We start from the raw sequence: 26,320 nt of genomic DNA, 5'->3' as shown, positions 1-26,320 counted from the left end.
ATGAGCTCAGTGATATCCCTTCAGCACAGGATTTGTACGAGGTAAACATACGAGTATTCATAATTAAGGTGTCCTACTGGGGTTGTACTTAAAACAGACGATGGAGAGAAAATCAAGGTCCAGCTGGAAAAGTGGTTTGCACTGGCTCGGCATGGGATCTGGACACTGGGCTCCGGCTGAGCAGTGGTGGCAGCAGACGGCTCGTGGAGCAGAAGTGGGGACCCAGCAGCACTGGTTCCTCCAAAGTGCTTGGGGAAGCTTGGGCGGGAGCTTTTTGTCCCTTTCTCAAATTAGATGCTTTCTGAACAGGATGCTTGTGCTTGTAAAGAGACCGTGCCCTGGAGCATATAGTGCCTGTGGTTCAGTGTAAGTGCTGTCCTGAACTAGAAACGGTGCTACACAAAGTACCTGTGAGTCTAGGAGCCTCTAGACAAGGATAATGCCACTTTTCCTTTTTCGATGAATTAAGCAATGTTTCTGTCACCTGATAGCAGCTTCTGGTTTAGCCCTGGAAAGTCTGACTGTATTAATTTACCCTTTTCCCCCCTCTGTCCCTTCTCCGCAGCAGCAGCAGGAGATGCTGGCGATGAAGCACCAGCAGGAGCTGTTGGAGCACCAGAGGAAGCTGGAGCAGCACCGACAGGAGCAGGAGCTGGAGAAGCAGCACCGAGAGCAGAAACTGCAGCAGCTAAAAAACAAAGAGAAAGGAAAAGAGAGTGAGTAGCAAAAGCTCACTTGTTTCAGTGATGACAGGTAGAGCAGATGAATGGAAGCCCTAAAGCAGCTTTATAAAGCTGGAGAAACCTTCATGATCACCTCTCTCCAGAGCTCGGCTGCAGAGGGAGCTTATTATGTAAACTGTTAGGAGGTATTGAGGGTAAGAGAGAAATGTATTTCTATGCTTTATCTTCATTTTTGTCTGACTCAATGCCATTTTAGTGTTTTTCAAAAGGAAGCGTATCGCCTTTTTACTTGATTTAACATTTTTTGAAGTATTTTTGGCAGCATTCCTAATGGAGGCAGAATATTAAGCCCATAAAATACACCAGATGCATGCTGCATTTCTTTCACTTTTCTTAATTTCACTCTTTTAAGATGTAGCCACGTTCTCAGTTCTTAGCTTTAGAGTGTTTTCATTCAGAAAGAACTTCTTTCATGAGGTTACAGATTGTGGTTGGCTTTCCCATGTGTCATTATGCACTTCACAAGATTCAGTGGAATGATTATGGCCTCACAATTTCCCTTATCAAAGACACTTTGGTTGCTTGTTCGGTTTTCTTTGGGAAGTGAATGGGAGGAAAAATACCTCTCCAATTTGTACCATCAACTCATTAGGCCTTCATTTCAAATGAAATAAAGAAGATTGTGATGGAAGAAGTGGGGAGAGCTGAAGGGTAGCAGGAGATGGGATACTGTCTGAGGACCAGGAACAAGATAAAGCCCCAAGAAGAATTTTTCGAGCAGGAAAGGACTGGGGTCTAGGAGACTAATAAAAAAATGCATCTGAAGGTTGAGTTCCCCACTCCCTGCATGTGCATCTTGCAGTGGCAGACTTTAAGCTGCAGCCAAAATGAGGGAACTCACAGACCTACCCCAATATCTTGGCAAAGCCATTCGTAGGAGGTCAAACGTGGCTGTGTGTGTTTGGTTTGGGTTTCGTTCATTTTAAATACTAGGAGAAGGACCGAAGGATCAGAATCTACTTAAAAGAAGAAGTTTGACGCTCAGGAGTGAGCAAAGGTGATGGTAAATGCAGGTTTGCTACTCTGGTGCCTGTCTGGCTACCACGTGCGATGCATTTCCCTTGTCCTGTGGCTGCTTTGTGCTATTTTTCGAAGTAAAGGCAGTCGGTTTGGGCTGCATGGGAGTTAATAAGCACTTCCACTTCACTCTGATGTTCTTGTCAACTGTTGATATTGTATCAGTGCCTTGCTGGGCCTCTCTGCAGGATTGGTATCTGGCTATTCTCATTAAAGTAATTTGCCAAGAAATAAAAATGCCTGAATCTCTGTAAAATGGCGAAAGCACCTTTTGGATGAAACACATAGGTGTAGAGGAAAGAACAGAATTTGGGGATGTTAAGTTGAAGATCCTGTTCCCATGGCTACAGTTTTATTTTTAAATTACTTTTTATTTGAGAGGTACTATGGTGTATAATCATTATAGCACCTCAGCTCTTAAGAATACTTAAGTTATTTTTCTCACATCAGAAAATTTTGCTAAGCACAACACAGCTAAAATTGTCCTGATCTGAAAAATGAAGAGTACATAATAGGTGTAGAGTATAGTTCATTCTCCTTCCTCTATAACTGTAAGCCAAAAATATATTGTTTTGTACCTTTTAGTAGGCAAATCACAAATTGGTTTAGATTAGTGTAATATCAGGTCCTTGTGTTCTCATCTCAGGAGCCTTAACTGTCCTTCACTAACTGGTATCTGCTGTCACAGAGCTTTTGATCGAAAGCATGACTTCCTACAAAAGGAAGGAAAGTGAAGGTGTTTTTTGTGCAGGATAAGGAGCAGCAGTCGGTCATCCTGTCTTTCCATGGTTAGGACTGAACCTAGAACCTTTGCATTGGTGTTTCCAGACAATTCTGGGCAGGGACCGTTCAATCCCTTGCTGCTCAGGCAGCCTGGGACCAAGGCTTGACTTGGACTTTCTCCGGCAAGTTGGCCAGATTTGACCAACCCACACTAGCATTAAGAGCTTCCTCCCGTTAACTTCCATTTGTTCTGCTCTCCTGCTCCTCCTTCCAGCAGGAGCTTGGTGCTGCTGCTTTGCTCCCTTATTCTCTTTCCTGTACCCCTGCTCTATCCTGTATTTTGATACTATTTGGTCCTGGGTCAATATGTCATTCGGTTTTGCCTCTGTGGTAGTAAACAGGCTCAGTGTTTTGGCTCTTCAGAGCCATCCTCTCTGCGGTACTTTGCTCATCGTGGCTCACTCCTGTTTGCAGTCTCTATCAGTTGATCTGCTCTTTGCTCCCTGCTCTTCTGAGGTGCTCAGGCCCTCTGAAACAAAGGATCCCCCACCGCACCCAGCTGCTCCCCCAGCCAGGGCTGCTGCTGCCTGAGCAGCTCTCTGCTTCCTTCTATCTCATCCTTCTTCTGCCCTTCTTCTGCCTTTTTTCTGCTCTTTGTCTTCATTGCTTATACCCCTTCCCTGAACCTGGCAAATGAATTCATATATTGCTTATACCCCTACCTCATGTACTATCACACATGTGACAGGTCATCCCTTTCTTCCTTTGGCACCCTCTTTAACATCTTTACTGGATATTGCACCATGCTTCTGCCTCTAACAATGTGACTGGGTCCAAAATAACCTAATATAGTGTAGTAAAAGTCAGACTTTTGCATTTTTTTTTTTTCTTTTGATCTTTCAACTCGAGGATCAAGAGCTGAGTAATGGTCAGAATGTCTTGCATGATGGCTTTCTCTAGCGTTGCCCAGGGAAGGGGAAGCCTACATGTTTTTATCTTATTAAGCATATATGGGGCCTTTTAGCTTCTAATTAAGGAGGAAGATGTGCCAGGGCAGCTTTTATAAACCTCCAGGTTAACTCCAGGCCTTCTAAGTAATGTTAGGTTTATCCAAAACTGAGGGAACATAGCCATGATTGATTGTTTTAAAGGCGTTAATAAAGATGAGACTACTTGGAGAGAGAAGGCGTTTACGCATGAATTTGTGACCTGTTCTTGTCTAGCTGTGTGTCTTGCTGCACTCATATGAATTTGTCTTGAGGTCCTCACTTGAGCTTCACATGAGGGTACGCACCAAACCTACGTTTGCAGAGCTAGTGAGAAAGGCAGGGCTCCCAAAAAAGGGATTTTCAAGCTTTTCAGCGCTCCTTCAGTGATCAAACAATATTACATCTTCAGGCAGTGCTTTATAGAAATATTGCAGTTTTCTTCTCTTGTGAAGATATAAAAAATTGTTTCCCTGGTCTGTCAAATGTCATTGTTGAGCAGGATCCAGGAGACAAAAGATCACTCTGTCGTATTTTAAGTTTTTATTCCCAGTAGAGCAGACAATTTTCCTGGCCTTTTCATTTTTTCGTAGCCTAGATATTTTCCTTTGGAATTCTTTGCTTTACACCGTGGTATAGATGAAGCATCATTTTCCACGTGTTCTGCTTGCCAAACTTTCTATGCGTTACTCCATCAGGAACTCTGCCTGCGAATCTGTTCTGTCAACCAAATGGTAATTTTAATCCATCATCGCAGTAAAACAGACTGGTCTCTATTGTGGAGGAAATAATGATTAGAAATTACATAGTTGACATTTTAACTCTACGCTACAAAATTACTGACTTTCTTCTTTAAATGTTAGATTTTCTATTTGAAGAAATAGATTACACACTTGTAAATGAATTGGAATATTATGTAGGTCTTATTGTACACAGATACTTTTGAACAAAGAGGTCCCTATTTACAAGAGTTTTCAAGACAAAATCTACATATGAGACATTTGTCTCATTCCCCTTCTGCTTGCAGATGTGACATTTAAAAACTTGAGTGTACACAAGACCCTTTTTCTTAAATACCTTTGATTAAAAGAAAGCTGGAATACCTTGTCCAAGTGCTTTATTCTAAATGTACTTTTATGCACGTGTAAAAATCCTCTTCAGAAATCTTTTATAGTGAAATGATAAATCTCTGATTAAATCTGTTTTTGAACATATGTTGTGATTATATGCAAAGCTAAAGACAAAAAAAAAAGCTCCTTACTGAAGGCGCTTTGTTCTTTTCTCTTTGAAAGAAAAGTTCTTCTTTTGGACTGGAAATCAAAGATTTAATTTGGAATCTTTTTAGAAATTTAAATTCTTTAAAGTATGTGAATTGATTAAATAACCTTTTTCTTTTTTGACATTTCAGGTGCGGTGGCAAGCACAGAAGTAAAGATGAAATTACAAGAATTTGTCTTAAATAAAAAGAAGGCATTGGCACACCGGAATCTCAACCACTGTATATCCAGTGACCCTCGCTTCTGGTATGGGTAAGTGGTACTGGGCTTATCTTTATGATTCAGCCGGTGCCACCTTTTTTCACAGTTGCTGGAGATGTGGGGGATAAACCTCATATGTTTACTGGATGAACCAGAACAGTTATAGAACCAGGGTTTGATTTTGTTGTACGTTACCAAAAAGTGATTGTCAGTGTGAATCATTTTCATATCTTCTGTGATGGTCACAATATTTTTGTGAGCAGAGACCTTTGCTGTCATCTTTAATCCACGATTATTCAAACTACCATCAAGATCAACCCTAACAAGTTCTCAAGCTTTTCACCCAGGATTTTGTTCTGCCAGGTGTTATAAAACTTGAACTTTTAGAACGTGAGGAAATTATTTTTCATGTTTAGTGAAGTACAACTCAGGATAGTTGAGCTATCATTGCATTTTTAAAGCCATTAATGCTCATCTTAATCTCTCACAGTTGGAAGTTTTGTTTACTCGTCTCTTCTCTGTAAACTGTGAGAAACATGAAGTGCATCCTCTCTGTGCTTCTAATCACTGTTGCCCCAACGCTTGTATTTCAGCTGAAAAATTTCAACAGTCGGCCTCCTAGAAAACCTAAATGTTGTAGAGAGTGAGACACAGGAACAAAGAGCAACTTTGGTTAGTTTGAATGCATCAAATAGCAAATATAAACAATGATACTATAATCAAGGTCTAAGTATCAGTTCCAGAAATTCACTTCTTCGTTGTACAAATGTAAATCAAAAGCTTCGAGATGATTTGAAGAATTTTCACTCCTATAACACTGTGAATATAGATTTTTTTTTTTTAAATCAAAAATGTTTTAGATGTCGTCTTTAGTTACCATAAAATTAATGAAATTTTGAATGACAGAAATCAAGGAAATTTTGCCATTAAATTTGTGTTCAACTTAAGTATCTGACAGCATTTTAAGTCTTAAGAAATAAACATGTATACTGGGACGATGAGGTCATAACCAGATGATGTTTCCAAATTCAAGATATTAAGCCGAAATTCAGTTTGAAAGATATTCCAGCTATGAGCCAGTACAGAAATGGTGAAGGGTAGTTAGCAGAAAAATTCAAACATTATTCCACTGGGGTGAGATTGAGCAGTTTTAATACGTCTCTGAATATCTAACCTGAGAGTTAAAAATTTTATAGTTATGGCAGGGGTCGAAATAGTGAAATGTTGTTAGTTTCGTCAAGGATAATATTTGAGGTTCACTAGGTCAGTATCCAGGATAGTAGAAGAAATAGGAGAAACTGAAGTTTAGCTGGTTCTCCACTGTTCGTATCTGAGACTCACCAAGAAATTGGGGTATTTTATTAAAAGCAGGTGAAGACTCTCTGAACCACTATGTTCTTCATATTTTCCCAGTTGGTTAAAATGCCAGTTAATGCAAAAGTGCTAAAGTCAATTAGGATTAAGGATAGTAAATAAGTGCTTTCTTCCAAAACCCTCGATTCTTTGGCCCTAGAGAAACCTGGCATAGAATTGCCATCACAGGTAGATTTTAGAAAAGTGGACAATAAATTTGAGAGTGGTCTGAATTCCTTATGTTTTGCACAGTTTTCAGTTAATTGCTTTTTCACCGAGAATCCAGCATTCAGAGAGGAATCAGAGAGCAGTTTCGGTGTGTTTCCTGCTTCTCAGCTAATGCTGAGAACTTTCTGAGCACAAAGAGGCTGGTTAGATTTATTATGGCGTATGTTGATCAAAACACCTCTTTCCTGCGATGTTGCAGGGATGCCAAGAGATAGAGGAAAAAATGTTGCACAAGGGGCCATCTCTTTTCTTATGGATTTCACAGGCCCCTCGTCTTCCCTGGTCTGGATAATCAGGTGGTGAGGTGGACTGTGAACTGGATGAAGGAAAGAAGGCAGAGAGTCGTGGTCAATGGGGCAGAGTCCAGTTGGAGGCCTGTATCTAGTGGAGTGCCTCAGGGGTCAGTACTGGGGCCGGTATTATTCAACATATTCATCAATGATTTGGATGAGGGAATAGAGTGTACTATCAGCAAGTTTGCTGATGACACCAAGCTGGGAGGAGTGGCTGGCACGCCAGAGGCTGTGCTGCCATCCAGAGACCTGGACAGGCTGGAGAGTTGGGTGGGGAAAAAATTAATGAAATATAACAAGGGAAAGTGTAGAGTCTTGCATCTAGGTAGGAACAACACTGTAAGATGGGGAATGACCTATTAGAAAGCAGCGTAGGGGAAAGGGACCTGGGGGTCCTGTTGGACAGCAGGATGACCATGAGCCAGCACTGGGCCCTTGTGGCCAGGAAGGCCAATGGTACCTGGGGTGGATTAGAAGGGGGGTGGTCAGTAGGTCAGAGAGGTTCTCCTGCCTCTCTACTCTGCCCTGGTGAGACCACATCTGGAATATTGTGTCCAGTTCTGGGCCCCTCGGTTCCAGAAGGACAGGGAACTGCTGGAGAGGGTCCAGCGCAGGGCAACAAAGATGATGAAGGAAGGATGTAAGGAAAGTGTAAGGAAAGGATGAGGGAGCTGGGGCTCTTTAGTTTGGAGAAGAGGAGACTGAGGGGTGACCTTATTAATGTTTACAAATATATAAAGGGTGAGTATCATGAGGATGGACCCAGACTCTTCTTGGTGGCGACCAATGGTAGGACAAGGGGCAATGGGTTCAAACTGGAACACAAGAGGTTCCACTTAAGTATGAGAAGAAACAACTTCTCAGTGAGGGTGCCAGAGCCTGGCCCAGGCTGCCCAGGGAGGTTGTGGAGTCTCCTTCTCTGCAGACATTCAAACCCGCCTGGACACCTTCCTGTGTAACCTCATCTGGGTGTTCCTGCTCCTCCAGGGGGATTGGACTGGATGAGCTTTCGAGGTCCCTTCCAATCCCTGACATTCTGTGATTCCCTCCATCTGTTTCATCGTGGGGGGAGGATCAGTGTTCTGGCTTCTAACGCAAGATGTGAAGAGGGATGGAAAAGCCTCCAAGACCTCGCAAATCTTTCTGAGGGTCTGTCTCCGTGCAAAGCTGCCGGTAGGAGCTCGCTCTGCTCCATTCTGAGGAGGGCAGATGGCACTAGGGCTCCGTCACTCTGGCGTCTTGTCTTGCGGTGGAGGATTTTTAAATTCACCCTTCAGTTGCTAGGGCAGAAATTGAAGAGTTTTTGCTCATGTTCTATCTTTTTTTTTTTTTAAGAGAAGACCTTTAAATTAATTGCATATTAGTATCTATTTATATGGCATCTCATAGGTTACCAATTCAGTTACAGAGATATTTATGTATGCACATACTTCTAATGTGGTTCAGTTGGGTAGCATTTGGATTTAACACACGGAAACAAGGCTTACAGAAGATAGACTAGATGCTCCTACTGCAAGCAGGCAAGCCAATTAAGTGGTAACAGATGCTGAAATAGTCTTTTAAATGACACGCCTGCTTTTAAGTACTTCCTTTGGCCTTATTAAGGTTTGTGAATTCCTTTTTAAATCTTTTTTTAAAAGCATTTATTGGAAAAAAGAACAGATCTCTTAAGAATATTGAACACCATAGCAGTTCTGTGTTAGCGACTCTGACATGAAATATATTCCACTGATATACCTAATAGCTGTTGTTGCCCTGGGCCTTTGGGCTAGGCTTTGGTTGTCCACTGAGATGTCCACATGCTTTTACCTTCAGTATCTTGTGTCTGTTTGAACTTCATTCAACACTGTTGGTTGCTGGTCCAATATGGAGTGTTTATAGTCAGTGAATATTTTCTAATTGATCACCAATGTTAAAGGGCATTGCCACAAGTGCAGATCAGCCCTTGAGAGGAAATGGGACCAGTTTTGGAGGCTTTGAGGAATATAGTCATGGTCCCAAGGATCTGCTAAAAGGAAGAAAGGAACTTGGTAATACTCAGTAATATTTCTTAGGGGCTTTCACAGAGGCCTTGCTTAGCTCTATGGTATCCAAGCCACTTTGTAAACTCTGTTTAATATATACAGCTCCAGTCTACATGTAATTGTTTAAAATAGCTTTGTGGACTATAATTTTCAGATTACGTTGATAGACAACAACAGAAGAGGTTCTTTTGAATTTCGCTGTCAGACTGTCCCTCCCGTGGATTCTGAACCTGCTGGACAACCCTGCTCCCAGGAGGTTTTGCTCTTGAAGATGCTTAAGTAAGAGTGGCTTAGCAGGAACACAGACAGAGCACCTCGGGCTTAGCTAACAGGGCTATTATTTCCCTAGGAAGTTGTCACAAATGCACTTGGGAAGTAGCCACTCAATACAGTAGCAATCATGAAAGGGAGCTTGAGTATTTGCCTGGTGAGGAGGTAGAGAGATATAATTATACATTATTCCAATGTACATAGGTGTCTGCAGTCTCTGTACACAAAACATTCTAGCACAAATACATATGTTTGAATGCATATTCGGTTTGTGCTGCATGAATATGTTTGAAGTATTGTGCGTGCTTTGCTGCGCACGTGGGTTTTCGAAGGACCTCAGAGCTCAAAAAACAGGGGACGTGTTATGCGAACGTATGTGCTTCCAGGAATGCCTGCTAACTTGATTTAGTATACAATTTCATTACTTCGAAGACCTCTGAAATTCTTGAATGGGCATGCAGACTAGTGCATTTTGCCCGAAGCAGCGCAGGGTGTCAGATCCCAGTCCTCGAGCAATATAATGTATTCCTGTTTGCAGAGTTAAATATCTGTCATTCAGCAACCCCGAAGCACATCTAAACAGGCCCTTTGAGTTCCTGAGCGTTCCCTGACAAAGTGGTGAAAATAGCTTCAATGTACATGATTGTGCAGCTTAGGTCACGATTTAAAAAAAAAAAAAAAAAGCCTATTGCCTCTATAGGCAAGAGCAAAAAATGTCATTGTGTGATGTGGTGGGTTTGAGGGCTCTTGACTTGCAGGGTCCTGACTGTGAAACATCTCTCTGTGCTGCCTTCCTATGGTGCGAGCAGATGCCGGCAGAGAAAGCTGCTTCTGTTTTCGGGAGGGCTTCAAATATTTTTCAGTTTGGTTCTGTTTTGATTTCAGGTGATGATTAAACTTTGCGTGCATGTGGGCATTTATTGGTGCGAATGTAAAAGAGTACACGGTGTGCGAGAATGCTAATGAAAAATACAACTGCGTAAGAACCTGAAAAATCATTCTGCCTGTTGTGTACGGAGAAGTTTGGAATATAAAGGGGGGAGGATTAGGAAACCACAGTGAATCATACTGCTTGATAAGAGCTGTGGGTATAGAAAATTTTGATGTTCAAATAAACTTTTCAGAGGTTTTTTGTAGCAAAATCATGCAGAAAATTTGATGCATTTTTCTGATGTTTCATTAGCCTCTTATTTTTTGAATGATGTATCTTGCAGTGGAATTGATGTTGTGTATCTCGCCAAACAGCCTACTTCTGATTTGAGCTTTCAAAATGTACTGCTCAAGGAATTGGATGAATTGGTGTAATTTTCAGCTGGGAATGGCTCATTTTGGTTCCTTTAAGAACCTTTTGTAGGAGAATATTTTTGAACCAAAGTCTCCAAGAATGCCTGGTTATTAGGCAATGTAAAATTTCAAATCTTCACTTCTTTTGACAAAGTGTTCAATTTCTGTTGTCCTGTAGATGTAATCCAGGGTTTAAATTATGTTCATTTAAACTGAGAAGGTAAGATTGTTTGTTAGCCTCACGGCTGTCACCTGTATGGCTAAATCAGTCATTCTGTTGATGTAGCTGCTCTGCAAATGTGCAGAGTCTGGAACCTTCCCCAAGTCTGTTCTCGTTGGGGTTGGGAGAGCTCCTGAGAAACAGCAAAGCTGGGCACAAGTCATTAAGTAGGAAAGATGCAGCCAGCAAACTGGTAGGAGGCTTAGAAAACTCATTCATTATTTAATATCCTTAGCAAACAGACTGTAATTTACTTCCAGCAGCCTGCTCAAACAAAGCTATAAATTATCGGCTTCGAGAAGTTAATTTGGAAAGGTGTTGAGGACTTTGGCCGTATCTCTGCTCTGTACTTGGGTCAGGAGGCAGCGAAGCAAAAGGCGGAAGACCACCTGTGCAGCATGGCTGCTGTTAGTCACTTTAAACGTGTGGCACCTAACGTGCTCATCCTTCAGTTTTATTTCATCCTTAGACTCTGTCTGCTATGTCTGGGTTTTATTCAGTGGAGGGAAATTGTTCATTTGTGCTATGGCTGCGGGAAGTAATGACACCCGTGCTTAGCTTCAGGGATGTGACTTACCGAATCCAGCCCACGTACGTGCTTAAAATTATGGTTAAATAACTTAATGAGTTGAGCTGTGCTCAACAGGCAATTCTTATACTGAAAGTTAAGTGTATGTTTAGTTTAGATTTCAGTGTCTTTTTTGCATGAGTGCCTAGAAGGAGAAAGCCAGTACCAAGACCTTTTCCATTGCACTGTTCCCCACTAACTAAGGTAACAGATGAGGTGAAGCTGCACTCGTTCCCTTTGTGTGTCACTAGTGTAAAGCTTCTCCCTTCTCTTTCTCTTTCCCTCTGTGCAGGAAAACACAGCACAGCTCTCTGGACCAGAGCTCCCCACCCCAAAGTGGCGTATCCGGCACCTACAATCACCCTGTACTGGGGATGTACGATTCCAAAGACGACTTCCCGCTCAGAAAAACAGGTGATGCTCACGTTCATTTTCTTTGTTACCAAAAAGCTGTATTTCACGAGGTGATTTATATAACAAGCATCCACTCCATCCTGCTCTCCGTTCATCTGTACACGCTGTGCTCAAGGGAAGCTGGAGTTGCTTTGGGTGTGCAGACTTGCAGAGCTGCAGGGCAGGAGACAGAGTTGTGTGTCAGAGTTTGTGAGATGTTTTCACAAAGTCAAAGCTAATACAGAGATCTGGGTGTCTGAAGTCAAAGTATGTTTTGCTGAATGAGAAAAGTACCAAGAAAAGTTCATTTCTTCTGGGATTTGCATTTTATATACAAGTTTATACTTAAACAAATATGTTTCTGCCAGTCAAAGCGTCAGGACTTCCTGCAAGGGTTTTACTTCACACCTAGACAGTTATTTCTCAGTTAGGTTTTTCCCTGCATGGTGGCTAAGCAGGTCAGTTATTTCTCAAGTATATATTATGTAAACCAGGTTGTTTGGGTTGGCTGTGGTCCTCAGCTCCATATCACATGCCTAAGCCAACACAGCCTCAGCTTCTAACCTGCCCAGCTCCTGATCCTCAGCTGCTTCATTCAGGGAGCAGCTGAACTTCAATGAGCTTGTCCTGATTTGGGGACCAGTGCTGCTCGTGTGGATGGTGCAGACAGTGCTGTGTGTTGGAAGTCGCTTTAGAATGGGAAAAAACTTCTCTGAAAAGATGGATTGGATGTAAGAGGGAAACCAGAAGTGTGATTGAACTTCATACCTTCTGCAGGTGCTGCCGAGCTAGTTTTTAGGTACGCTTTGTGGATCTTCAGATGTGAAGGGATGAGCATTGGTACTCAAAAAGTGTGACATCCCTGTGATAAGCTGTTTTAACCAAATCTCCCTGTGGGTTTACTACCATCTTTGCTTAGATGAGCTGCCCTAAATCAGTTTGGAAGAGCGGGCAGCCCCTCCTTTTCCTTCTGGGAGGGATGTAAGTGTTCTCATGGCAGTTCTTTTCCTGATAGAAGTAGAGCAGGCCTTGGATACAGCGAATGGTTTAACAAAGTTCTCATTACCTTTGTAAACTTATTGGTTTTTTTTCTCCTTTTACCATCTGATGAGAGAAAAACACACCTCCACACTCTGTTGCTGTGTGCTTCGTGCCTCTCAGTTCTGTTCACCGAAAGATAGTTTGGGGAACTTCTCTTTCTGGACCATAGCACCTGGGCAGATCTGTTGATGGATTCCTATCTGCTGAGTCTGTCTTCCCCCTCCCCAGGCACGGTGGGCTGGCTGGAAATTGCTGAACGCTTCAACTGCATAAGAAATCAAATTCCAGGATATGGGTTTTTTTCCTGGGTGCACCCTGTACCTTTGGTTGGTATAGTTTCAACAGCTTCCTTTCTGGAGGACTCCGAATGCAGAGCTTAGAAAACTGGATTTGCGAAGGGTGGGGCATCCTCTCATCTTCTGTCTCTAGATAATGAAAGACTGAATAGCCCATTAGGTGTGGTAGATGCTGCTGCACTGTCACTGCCCTGGGACAGCCGTGGTGATGCTGTCTGGGCTTCAGGACTTGACCTTTCATAGAAAAGGTGAGCGCTGGTGGAGGGCTGCCCTCAAAGCAGATTTCCTTCAGCTCTAAAGCTGGCAAAACGTGAAGGTGTGCTTGGTGTAGATGCCTGCATGGGAGGTGAAATGCAGGCTGGGCTGCTAGCAGCCTTTGCTGCAGTTTGCTTCTCCACTGCTGAAGACCTTCAGGCTTGTCTGGGTAATGACAGCGTTTCCAAGTCCCTTGGCATCGTACCTGTCACTCAGGGCCTGTGTGCAGTGTGATTCCAGAGATTTTTAGCACTTTCCTATACCTTTTGAAACCAGGTGATTCATTTCTGGTGTGTTAGTACCCTCCCGGCGTAAACGGGCTTTGACACACTCCAAAACCTCCCTTGCTCATCACTTCAGAGGACCCTACTCGTCAGATTGAGTTTGAGGATCGGTTGCCCTTCTTGCTCCCCGTGTTACAGAAGGGGGTTTCTGCAGGAGAAGGAAAGCGTCTGCACATCTCGCCCCTTGGCTGCTTCCCACACCGAGCTCTCAATAAGACTCTGGCTGAAGAAAGGCCCTGTCAGACAGGGCGAATTAAGGATGATAAATGTATCTAATCACATTATTAAAAATGGAGGCACCCAAAATCATTGTTGTTTTAAAACAGGAAGATGTTGAGCTGATTTTGTTTTTCCAGAACGCTGATGCTTGTTCTTGTTGGGCACCAGAGTTAATCTTTTGGGAACTCATCTGTGATACGTACGAGTTCACTTGCCAGGTTCAGGAAAGACTTTTTTTGCTGTTGTTTTATTTTCCTTTCAATGCAACAGGACGTCAGGCTCTGGCATAGCGATATCCTGCAGAAATCCTATTGCCAAGAATGTTAAGTTGCTTGGAGAAGAAAGGCTCCTGAACAGTCTGGTGTAAACAAAAGACGGGGAAGGTTGGAGCCCATCCTAAATAAAGTTCTTTATTACGAGTGAGCTTTTCAGATTTTTGGCACCAGGCGAAACCCTGGCTTTGTGTTTGTAATTTGAAACCGCCATATTGTGTAGTCCAGTTTTATTAAATTTGATTAAACATTTGCGGTTTAAATAACAGAGTCCATCACACTATAGTTCTGATTACCAGGGCTGGAATGTGACCAACATCATCATCACCAGGGGCAGGGTGACTTAGGGGGCCTCAGGAATGCAGTTTGAACGATCCTTTTTTGCTAGGGTGCATTTTAAGAGCTCGCAGCTTGTCCTGCATGTTGGGAAATTTTTAGGAAGAATGTCATTGGGCTGGATTTTAAAAATACTACCTTTCTTTACTCTTACTTAAAGCATCGTGATGTGGTAACAGGTTCTCCCTCCTCGCACACTTGGAGATAACTTGTTAGTCGAAAACTCAAGGGTGAATGTTACGAGAGAGACGTGGTGAACCGGCCACGCTCGCTTTGTTAGGAGGAGACATGTGCGTGAATAATGTTTGCAGAGTGCTTGAAAATGTTCAGCACGGGAAACAGTCGGCGCTTGCAACGCGCTCCTCGTGCATCCTGTCCCCTGAAATCCTACCCGGTTTGATTTGTTTTACTGAGTTATGTTCCAGTTTCTTGGCTGCTTGGTTTCTGCATGAAGTTGTTTTCCTGTCAGGCTGCGGGCTGGTGCAGTTACTAATCGCTTGAATCCTGTTTTTAGACTGGCTGGGAGATGTGTTTCACTTGGTTCCCTCTACCTAAACACTTCGGGGCTCTCCCTTTTTTTAACTGAATTGAGAACAATTCGGTTGGTGCTTCTCATGCTTTTGCTTTTAAATACCTGTAGTAACACAAAAATTTTTATTTCCCCTTTTTTATAGTTTCCTATATTATAAATATTTTTCCTTCAGTGTACACATTTTGTTGACAGCTGTTGAGAGAGGAAAATATAAGTGACCTTTTCTGCCCCTTACATCAAGATCAGCGTCTTCCAAATTTAATGAAGCTTCATAATGTTCTGTACTGGGACCCTCTAAGAAAATCTCTGGAGAACCATTTAAGAGTGATTTTAGAGGCCAGGCTGGGGAGGCCTTTTGTAACCTGTTTTGATAACCCCTAGAGTTGTTTGTCAACAGCTTTCTTGGAGCTGCTGAAGTTATTTTTAACATAACTCTTCAGTTTTGCCTTTCTAAGGAATATGATGTCCTCATTTTCTCCCCAGGAAAACGATTGTTCGTGGTGGTCTCTGCTTTGTGGAATTGGAGCAGTGGACATATTAAAACAGGGACGTAATTAGAAAGCTGGCACAACCACCATCATTGAGATTTGTAAAAAGAGAATATTTTAAACTTTTTAACACACTTTTCCTCTTGCTTTTGTAGGGTTTTTTGGGGGTTTGGGGTTTTTTTACATCCTGTGCAGGGCTGGACCATGTCCTGTCAGACAGTAGCTTTCCCACTTGCTCCTGCATAAGAGGTAGGGTAAGGATTCCTCATGTTCATTGGGACTTGACAGCTAATCAGGATTTCTAATGAAAGCCACAGCATTTCAGTTACTTGTCATTAAAATCAGGAGGTTCTGCCAAACTTGGCACCTGCTAAACTCACCCAGCCAACACACATTCAGCTCGCTGGGATGCATGAACTGGAAAAATTTTCCTGTATCTGTGTTTAAACCTGACCCCAAAGCGAGAAAAAACCAGCTCGTTTCTTTTGAAATACTTGTAAAAGGCGTTCTCCAAAGTCGTAAGTGTAAAAATGGCTGCGTCTGTAGGACCTGTGTGGGATGTGAAGCAGGCTCGGATCTCCTTGTGGTCTTACTCCTGTTCTTGAATAAAACAAACCTTTCCCCAGACGGCTGCTCTCCTTTGACCCTCCTTGTGCCCACGCAGGAGGATCTGTGTCTTTTCTGCTGCTTAGTTCCTCTGCCCTGGGCTGGCTGCTGGTCTTTAAACCTTTCTTCTCACAAAGGTGGGATTTTTGACAAAGCCACGTTACAAAAAACGCACTGTTGTTTCATTTTGTCCTTTTTTGTCTTGTGCTTCTCGACCCTCTGGCGTTTCCCAAACCGCTGTGGTTTGTTGCGCACAAGAAGGCCTCCTGCATCCATCAAGAGCAACGGACGTGTGTTTTTTGGTGTCTTTGGCTCGATTCCTGGGGCTCCTTGGCGAATTGTCACTGAGGCTCCGGGTCCTGCCTTTTCCTTTCCCTCCATTATCACAGCCGGCTGCACTGAGGAGGTGAAGATGAGAAGGACGTTGATGGGCACGAAGATTTTAAGGAGACGAAGGATTCCTGTGGTCCCAAATATGTTTTTGCTGCAGAGCTGTGGGATAGCATCTCAGGGTGTGAGTTTCCACTATTTCCAAAGCTAGACTGAGCTGAGTGCCAGACTGGGAGCTTACAAAGACATCTTTGGCAAGTATCTGTCTCCGAATTTCCTGCCTAGATAGTAAATGAGTGTGTGCGTGCGTGTGGTATGTACTTGGGGAGAAATGACAAGCAGAAGGTGTCACAGACCCCTCTTTCAGCTCCTTTTCTCTGGGGACCAGGGAAGAACAAGTATCCTACCCGATATCCCAGCAATATCTCTTACCTTCTGCACAAGTCATAACAGAAGGAGAACTGGTTATAGGTCAAGTGCTGTGTCTTAAGGCTTGTGGTAGTGGAAAAAAAAAAAGCCGTCCTCAACGTTCACAGCCCACATAGCTAAGAACTGGCAGGAGAGGTCCAAGGAGAAGGTTTTTGCTCAGCATCATTGGTCCATGGCTTGTGCACCTCTTTGCTGCAGTGACTTCCCTCAAGGAGTAAAGCAATGCAAGGGAAAGGAGAGGTCCCCTCCTACCTGCCCGTATGGGGTGCAGACAAGCAGAATCCAGCCCATCTGCCACTTGGAGGCCTGCTCTGACCAGTGGTTTTCCTAAATTTTGCCACCATTTTGGGACCTGCTGCAGAAGGAATCTGATAAATATGTCACTCATGCTGATAGTCCTGGCAACCATTTGAGCTTCCAGCCCACCAGCCTCCTAAAACAAACAGAAAAGGTCGATATCATTCTTCTGGCTGAATCAAGCACGAGCAGATTGGGAGTGATAACTTCTAAGCCCCAGCTTGCACTTAAATGGGTGACGGTGAGATACACCGAGGCTGCAGTAGCCATCTCCCGTTTGCTAATATTCTTCTTTTTCCATGCAAAAAGAGGAGCCCGAGGGAGGGAAGCATCTAGCATCGCATTATTTTGTTGGTTTCCTCGCCGTGTTGCAGAAGCAGAGGTTGTTGTTTTACTGTTATTTGCAGCTAAGCAGGTGAAATTGTTCAGAACTTGTTGTGTTTAAAATAAAGGGAAAATGAAAGGATTTGTCAATAATTAAAATGCTGCGTTTGTCAAGAAAGGCATAATACCTCTCGGAGCTGGCTCTGGTTATTGGAATGTTTTTAAGTGGTTTGTTTTGTGACAAAGGTTGTTTAGGGGAAAATAGAGGAGGCTGAAACCCCGGTGTAGTGTGGGAGTATAATCTAGAGAAAATCTTTGAACTTTGTACGACGTGGAGTGTCACTCAAATTCGAGAGCATCTTTGCTCTCCCACCCACGTTGTCCTTCCAGCTGATGTGGTTAGAGGTCCGGCTTCCCCGGGTGGCTGCTGAGGTGGGCCGCTGCCCCCACCGAGAAATCCTGATTGTTATAAGTACCCTTTTGTGCTCCGAGGGGAGGACGTCAGTCTCTCTAATCCAAAAATAACTTGTTAAAGATAAAAATTACTTTATTACTGTGGTGTTGTGGAATGGCTCTTCAGAGCAGCCCGTTGAAATTTCAGAGAGCAGCCACAAACCAAAGTGAAGCTGGAGGACTAGCAAATGCTTGCTTTAGTCCCTCCATTTCTTCTGACAACCAGGTCTGAATGCACACTAGGGGATTCTTTGCTCCCTCATTTTTCTTTGGCACAAGCAGTGGCTGTGAACACAGCCGGCATTGGTGAACCATGGTCTATGGGTGCTCCTCTCTGGCGCTGAGGAAGCAAAAAGAGGGCGTACCCCCTTTCCTTGCTCAGGGCTCTGATAAAGCTCATGCACTTCTGACAAGAGAGTGGGGATCCATGGGGGAAAAGCTGGCACTTCCCATCAAAGCGCTTCTCGAGAACTGCTGTCAATGGTGCATCGAAGGGGGAGCCTCTTCCAGTAGGAGACTAAGTGAAGTCTTCTGGTTTAGTGCCACCTTTGGGGAGCAAGGGCCTACCTCTCAATTGTTCAGTGAACCCGCCCTTCGCCGCCTTTGTCTTCTCAGCTCTGTTTCACAGAGACTGACAAGAGTGTGCATGGTTTCACATGTGTGTATATATACTGATCTATATATGTCTCTTTATCTACATGCTGAGGTTTGTTCTGGCAGAACTGAGACACCTGGCATTTGGGCCATTGCATCTAGCAGAAACTAGCATCAAGTGTGAGCTAGGAGAGCATGACAAGTGTGTGCCTGTCCTCTGCGGGACAGCCACGAGGACCACTTGAACATCATCCACGGTAGTAACTTGAAGTGATTTCTCCAAACTGAAATGCAACAGCTGAGCTCTAAGGAAACAGTGCATCAGTTGAGCTGTGTCCTGCTGCCTTCTCAATGCACTGTTTCCCTTCTTCCAGCTCTCAACAGTTTGCAGCTGTGTGTGACAGCATGAGGTTGATTTATTTGGTTTATTAACTCTGATACAGTTCCTTGGAAGAGCATCCAGGACAGGAGGAGGCTGGAGGGAATGATGGTCGCTTCTTCCCATAGGAGCAGCCCAAAGACAGGCAAGGGGACAGGAGATGCTTGTGGGACAGGGCAAGGAGGAGGAAAAAAGGGCAAACTGCCCCAGGCTGGCAGGGCAGGGCATGGACTCGGTCATCACGGCCATGGCAGGAAGATTTCTACGTACAGAAACAAGGGCTTGGTTGGTCCATGAGATTCTGACAAAGGATGAAAGGGACACCACCATGCGTGTTTTGGCCCACGTTCACCTTTTGTATATTAAGAAGTTATATTTCAATAGAAATCAGTGCAGTTCTTGAGTTTAAAATGCCTGTAGGGTTTTTTTTTTTGGGAAAAGCTCGTTCTAATGTCAGGAGATTGTCACCAAAAGTTGTGGCCACTGTGGGTGACTCGCTAGTCTCCCTGATTTTGTAGCTGCTCCTTGCCCTTGGGTTCAGGCAGCTGGTACTGCAGCTTTTTAGTTGCTGTATGGAAATTACATGTTTTTTCCTACCTTTTGCAGAGCTCAGTGCTCTTTTAAGCACTTCATTAGAGAGACTTGTTTGTAGGACCTCATTTTCTCTTTTCTATTCCTTATCCCCTTCCGCATGTCTCTTATCTTTCAGATAATACTTTGAACTGTGCAAAGCTGCTGTCTTTATTTAGGCTTTGGAAAGGGAAAGATGGAGGCGAGATGCGGCATTTCCACATGTTTGTTTTTCTGGTCCAGCTTTGGCTTTTCACAGCGGAAACCTTTGTGGTGCTCCGTCACGCTGTGATTTTGTGTGGTTTTATAGTCAGGCAAGCAAATGATAGTGAAGCTGTAAAAAGCATCGATATTGTGTGCCCAGTTTAATGGGTGCTAAGGCCCTCTTTCTACTGCTGAGATGCTGTGACTACTAAACTTCAGCATGAAAAGCACCAAATATTGGCCTTTATTAAGTTTTCATTTTGAGGGTACGGTCTTTCATAAATAGCACTTCTACAGAGCTCGTACACAGTGCTCATGCCAACACAGTTAGGAGAAAAGGAAGAAAATCCAGCAGATATCTTTATCTGTCCCTTTCTAGTCATGTACACATGTTCCTAGACATATTATTTCAGGTGATGCCATCCAACATGGTACCAAGATCATAAAAACCATTTTGTTTCTTCAGAAGAGCAGGATGTTCTGCTTTTATTCTTGTTTTGCTTTCTAGTTTGGGAATTTTCTGCTACCACTTTAGCCCTGTGGTACCTGTCTGAACTGGTTACATTTTTGGACCGCTGTTCTTCTTGTCCTCCTCTATGCTGATGCCTACAATATTGAAAATCAAGAACTTTGACTTGTTTAGGCTTCAGAGGGATAAATGTGAAACAATTTTCAATCTTTCTGTTTGACTGTAGGGGAACTTTGCCATGTCCAGCTTCACCAGGTCCTCCTGACTACATAGGTCACAATCTAGAAGCTGCAGTGTGGGGAGTAAATGCTCAATTGCAGAGCCTGCGGTGTCTCCAGCTTAAGCAAAATATAATTTATTAAAATTTTGAGTTGTGCAAAAGGCCGTTTTCAAACAGCTCTCGTTCCCTCTCCCATGTGTGCTCATGGGGTGACCTGGACGTCAGAAGAGAGACAAGATAGTTGTGTTGGCTTTGGCCTGCTGGGTGAGGCCTTAGTACGTAGCTTAAAAATAATAAAAAAGGAATAACAGCCTTTTTTTTTCAGTCCCCAGACTTTAAAATTAAGATGTACATGGATTGAGATTGGGGTTTTCATGGTGCATTGTTTGTGCTTTTTTTCGTAAATGTGGATGGGTAATGGGAATGGGGCAAACTCTGCCCAGGACTTTGTGTTTTTTGACTCGCATAGACTTAATGTCAGATTAGTTCAGCAGCTTAGTGGATGCAATTCTAGGAAGAAAACAATGAGAATGACATAAATGTTGAAGAATTGGATTACATGGATCCTGCTGTAATAAATGACGTACAAGAGGGGTAACTTGGGTTTGAGCCTGTGAAAACTAGGGAAGCTTTTGGCTTATGTTCTAGTTATTAATTTACTTGGAGGAAAACAAAATATTCTTTGTATAAATCCTTATTATAGGCCAAATAAAGTATGTCACAGCTCAAGAAATCCCACTGGCTTTGTGGAAGCTGACTCACACTTGGGCATGAGCTTCATTTGTTTGCTAAACAAGAATCAAACTGATTTGTCGATAGCTTCACAGCGTTTGTTTAAAATACTTCACCTTAAGATGTAGAAGACCAGTAAGTTTTGTAATTTAGTCTTTAGTTCTCTAGGGTTTATGCTCTCTTCAGTTTAACAATATTTTTTGTTATACAGTAGTTTTAAAACCGTCTGGATAAGCTTTAATTATTGTTTTGAGTTTTGGAAATGCTTCTGTTGACAGCTACATCTTTTATTATAAAATATGCTATATGTAATTTTTTTTGAGTTTGAGACTGTTCTGTGTTGCCTGTGCTGAAGTTTAATTCACCTGCTTTGGTCTATATAGCACCTAATTAAATGCATGTAGGTATTATGCTCTCTAGAAGACATGTTAGATTGGGGATTATATCTAAGGGATAAATAGAACAAAATCAGAGTGGACTAAATAAATGTAGTTCTTTAAACAGACTTTTGGTGTTTCAAACCTTGATCCTCCAACCACGGAAGTGAAGGAGAAATGCACAGAATAGTTTTACCTAAGAATAGTTTTATCTGAGAAATTATAATATGCTGCTTTCACCATAACTTATTGTCGAGGTGTTTTCTCTTTTAAGGCTGTACTTTTCGATGTTCTTTCCCTTCCCGTTACGTGGAAGGGTGTTTTTATTGTGGCTTTACAAATGAGATGTATCTTGTAGTGTTGGGTAATCTGTAACCCCAGATCTTTTGTTTCCCTGCTTATTTTTAAGGTGTTTCTAACCAATTTGTTCGCTGTATTTGAAAGCCATGCAATTACTTGTCTGCTCCCAGCAGAAAACATACTTCAGATGAACACCATGCAGGGTATAAATTGCGTATGAATAAAATTTGCGCTGAAGTACAGTTTTTATTGTCATGTTTTTCTTAGTCAGAAGACAGATCCTTTCAACAGCTGTGGCATAGGCTTATATTTTATTTGCTGGTTGGCAGTGCAAATGTATCTAAAATGGATGTATCGGCATCTAGCTGTGACATGTTCCCATTTGTTCTTTAAAGTCTTGACCGGAGCATCTAGACAGTTACTAATACTCGATATTTGGAACAAATTTAAGCTGTGAATCAAAGAATGTGGGATGAGGTACCGAATGTTCACATACCCAGAGACTACTTTTAAAATAGTTAAGTCAACTTCTGTTTTGAAGAGAACTTTATGAAGTAGCCAGTTGGATCTGCTTGTATTTTACTAGTCCACTCTTCTAATACTGCCCTTCGAGCAAATGACAGATTTGCATTCAGTCCCCTGATATTTTATATGCAAATGCCCTATAAGATGATTCCTCCTTTGCTAGTGCACTTCAGACTGCATTTTAAGCATCATCTTGAGGAGTCTGACACATTTTTTTTAGTGCTCCCTTTATCTCTTGCTGGCATTTTTCTGTCCAAAACATTCATGAAAAGATCTTTTTTTTTTTTTCCTGGCAAAAGTTTCATCAAAGAACTGTTTTGATGGCTTAACTCGAAGCATTTTATCTTGAATTCATCAGCCTTCTGATTTTTGAGCCCTGCAATTAACATTGTTGGGCTTGATCTTTTACATGACCCGGTGGTCAAAGCCAGCTGTAGGGAAATGTATCTGTAGCCAGACATAGTTAGTTCAAATCAGTTTGTAAACCCTATTTTAATGCTTCTAAAGAAATGCAGATTATTGGCCCTGGAGTGTAGGGAGCCGAGTGTATCGGTAGTTAATGGTAAGAGCCCAGGATTTGCTGGTTCAAAGGGATTAAGCTGCAGAGTTGTTAAGAGGTTGAAGAAGGGAAAATATTGGGCCAGTTCACAAATCTCATAACTGTCAGGAGCCCTCAAGCGCCAAAGCAGATATTTCATGTATACTCAAGAGATGAGAAAGTTTGCAGAGAAAATCATCTTGCAGGAGGAATCTTGACTTAAGGCTTCATTACCTGTATGAAAACTTGATAAGCTGTGCCGTGCAAACGTGTTCGGTGTTGCCAGCCATCATCAACCCAGAGGCATTAGGGGTTCGCAGGAGCTCTGCTTTCACTTCTGGAGGAATTAAGTCTCAATGTTTGGGTACAGCAGCAGTTTTAAAGAGAGTCTCTCAAAGGTGTGATGTATACAGAGCAAGGCAGACTGTGGTCTCAGGAAATAGATGTGCACCTCCCCTTGGCAGTGCTGAATTTTCAAAGTATTCGATGTGGTTTTAGATATGGTCTAACTTTGTGGCTGTGATGATGTGAGTAAGTTGCTCCCCAAATAAACAAACATTCTCCTCCCTGGCATTGGCTTTGACCTTGGCCACATTCTCGTGCCTTTTCTCTTGAGTTGACACTGGCTTCAGTTGACACAGGCTCATCTGACTCCAAGGTGAGTTGCTTCAGGGAGGTGAGCCAGCAGGAAAACATTTACCCTATGTTCACTGTGGGGTTTGATTTTCATAGTTTCTTTCCCCCTCCCCTGGGGTCGGATGACTCCAAGGGTGTGGAGCTGCCCGTTTGAACAACACATCGCAGATAGCGTCTCAACCCCATGGTGATGCTCCATGCTGACCAAGTGGCACCATCTCTGCTGTCTCACCAATTCCTGCATTGATTTTTTTCGATCCCATGAGATAAGTTTAACCACCGGTTTGGAAGCAAATTTGGGTGGAGGTGGGAAAGCAGGGGATGAGACTGGTGCTCTCTGCCCTAGTCCGAATACTTCACAGCAGATTGTAAGTCTGTGTCTTCACGTGAGAGAAAACATTGCAGGATGATTATTATTTTTCCATTAAAATGCTGTTGACTTTCATTGCCGGTGAATTCAGATATCACATAGGCCAGGACCCGTTCATTATATTAAGAAGTCTTTGTTCCAAATATATGCTATTAAATGACTCATTTTGTTTAGGCTTCTGCAAATGCTGAACTGCAACCCGGCCTTTCCGTTGACTGAAAAACTTTTGAAATAATATTAACCAAAACACTGTTTGCTTTTCCTTTTTCTGTTCAGCATCTGAACCCAACCTGAAGTTACGATCCAGACTAAAGCAAAAAGTTGCTGAAAGACGGAGCAGCCCCCTCCTGCGCAGAAAAGATGGTCCGGTGGCTACTGCTCTTAAGAAGCGCCCGCTGGATGTCACAGGTATGTCGGGTAAGCAACAAATCTGTGCTGGCGATGATGTACTCAATGAGATGTCCCTTTTCAAAATGAACTCCTTCATCCGGCTCATTGTGCAGTCTGGATCTCTCCTTTGCCCCCCCTCAGTGTTGCCAAAACCTGGGTGAAGTTGGCAGAGTTCAGCAGTGGGTGGTGCAGGTTGGCATCAGCGTTGGTCCCTTGGGTACCCATCTATTGAAACAGCATTACCAACTCAATGAGCTTTTTTGTGGTTTAAGACTTGCATAGACAGATGTAGATATGCCACCAGAGTGCTGGTTGTTTGCTTGTTTTTCCCGAGCATTTCTATGATCTTCGGCAACAGGTTGTTGAGAAATAAAGTTTCTCAAAGGTGATCCTATTAATATCCATGGGGAGGCCATAATTCATGGCTGTCGTCCTCCAGCAGTAAATGCTTTACAACCCCTGTTTGGTTTAGGCTTTGGACAGGCTGCCATAGTTCCTTGTTAAGTAATTATGGCAAAGTTTTAAAACATGTAAGGCATTGATATATATATATATATGTATATATATATATGTATACATATACATATATACATATATATATATATATGTATATATATATGTATGTAGCTGGTATTTCTGACTACTTATTTGACAGTTTCTTGTTGAAAAATAATATTCTTCTGGGAGTAGAGTTTCTAAGCATGGATCAGAATAAAGCAGATTGTATAGGTCCCCGTAAAGTTAATTCTTAGCACCATCTAGGGATGCCTCTGTGTAAGTACTGCTACATGACAGCTTTTCCAGACCTGTGTCACTTTTAAGGCATGTTATCATCATTCAAACAAACTCAAAATGAGCTCCCTTTAGAGAGCTGGGTGGTTTTGGGGCAGCTGTGCACCACTCTGTGTCAGAGCCTCTCTGTTTGCAGAGGGAGTAGATTAATTCAGCAGCTAAGCATAATTTATATCAGATCTGAAAATCAAATTGCCTTCACTCCTCACATGTTGCTTTATGACACGCAGCTTTTGGGATAAATCAAGCCCTAATGGGTGACCGTTTGGTCCCAGTAATGCCTTCAGAAATGTCAGTGAAAGCTCCGGCTTCTCACTGAGCATGAACCTGGTTCAAGAAGCCAACCTGGAGCCTGACTAGAAAAATATCTGACTTGTTACAGTAAGAGGAGGGTTTTGAATGGAAAATTTGAAAGAAGCCTTCCTTCAGGGAACACAAGTTGCATTTAATCCTAGAAGTATACATCTGCACAGAGTCACAGTTTGAATGTGCCAGGTACTTTTCCTCTGTCTAGGTAGTATGCATGAGATCTAGTATGTTGCGTTTAATGACATGATCCCAGAAAAAGCACATATTTTCCATGCAATCAGAATAGTTTTTCAAAACAACTAGGCTCTCCAAAGTTGTTTTCCATGGAGAAGTTAGTTGTTAGGTGCTCAGCTGGGTGTTATTCAGTGCTGAGTTTCTTGATAGCCTCCCCAAATGCACAGCCAACAAAAAGCAACAAAGCTTCCTTCTTAAAAAAAATTAAAATAATCTCTTTGCTGCTTTGGAGTATTTGCAAGGCTCAAAATAGCAGAGTAGTGTGTACAGAAAAATGCCACAAAAGAAATTATCTTTAAAAATCCCCCAAACTGTAACAATTGGCTTTTATTTCTACTGGGGCATCCTAGAGCAATTATGAGACTGCTGCAGCCTGAACCATTGCAGCCGCTGGGAGATTCTTCTGGCGTTGGGCAAATCCTGTGCTTGGGGAGGAGGAAAAGTTTTAATGTTATTTACCTTCCAAAATAAAAGGAGAAACACTGGAAGCTGTACCATACACCAGGTGAGAAATCTTCCAAGGAAAGTTTTCTGCCTGTTGCAACTTCATGCACTCTTTCTGTTTGTTGTTATTTCTGTATCATTAATGGAAGGGCTTTGATTTCAGGCTGGTCTCCTCGGTGGTTCTGGTTAGTGAGTTCATAGGGAACATCTTGATAAAATATACAAAGCTGAGAGGATTTTCTGAGCAGTCAGGTGATAACAGAATTATTTTGGGGGATTAACTCTGCCTTGGGTCTTTCCAATGAGAAAGTGATTTACTCCCTGAGTGGAGAAGACTTACAAAAAAAAACCGACAGTGATTTGAAACAGATTTACTGTTTTGGACCGTGTAGAGTTTTGCCTGATTTTTGTAAAATGTGCTCAGCTATGACCACGGCCAATTGTCTGTCCCATCCCACGTCACTCAGACAGCTTTTAAATGTCTTTAAATGATTT

The 26,320-nt window shown here is 42.6% G+C and overlaps 1 protein-coding gene across 16 annotated transcripts in view; it reads left to right on the top strand.

Annotated features, from left to right (window-relative positions):
- The window catches only part of HDAC4 (histone deacetylase 4), a 230,119-nt gene that overhangs the window by 129,817 nt on the left and 73,982 nt on the right, over positions 1–26,320 (top strand). For 8 of the 16 annotated variants that reach the window (XM_065840566.2, XM_065840567.2, XM_065840568.2 and 5 more), the window contains 4 exons: positions 566–716; positions 4,878–4,998; positions 11,480–11,601; positions 23,933–24,073. In XM_065840566.2, coding sequence (XP_065696638.1) covers positions 566–716; positions 4,878–4,998; positions 11,480–11,601; positions 23,933–24,073 — 535 coding nt within the window. The remainder of the gene's footprint in view (positions 1–565; positions 717–4,877; positions 4,999–11,479; positions 11,602–23,932; positions 24,074–26,320) is intronic. The other 8 variants (XM_071811370.1, XM_071811366.1, XM_071811362.1 and 5 more) reach the window with 5 other exon arrangements.

Source organism: Patagioenas fasciata, chromosome 7 (assembly GCF_037038585.1).
Source record: "Patagioenas fasciata isolate bPatFas1 chromosome 7, bPatFas1.hap1, whole genome shotgun sequence".
NCBI lineage: Eukaryota > Metazoa > Chordata > Aves > Columbiformes > Columbidae > Patagioenas > Patagioenas fasciata.
This window is presented reverse-complemented; position numbering and strand designations above follow the sequence as displayed.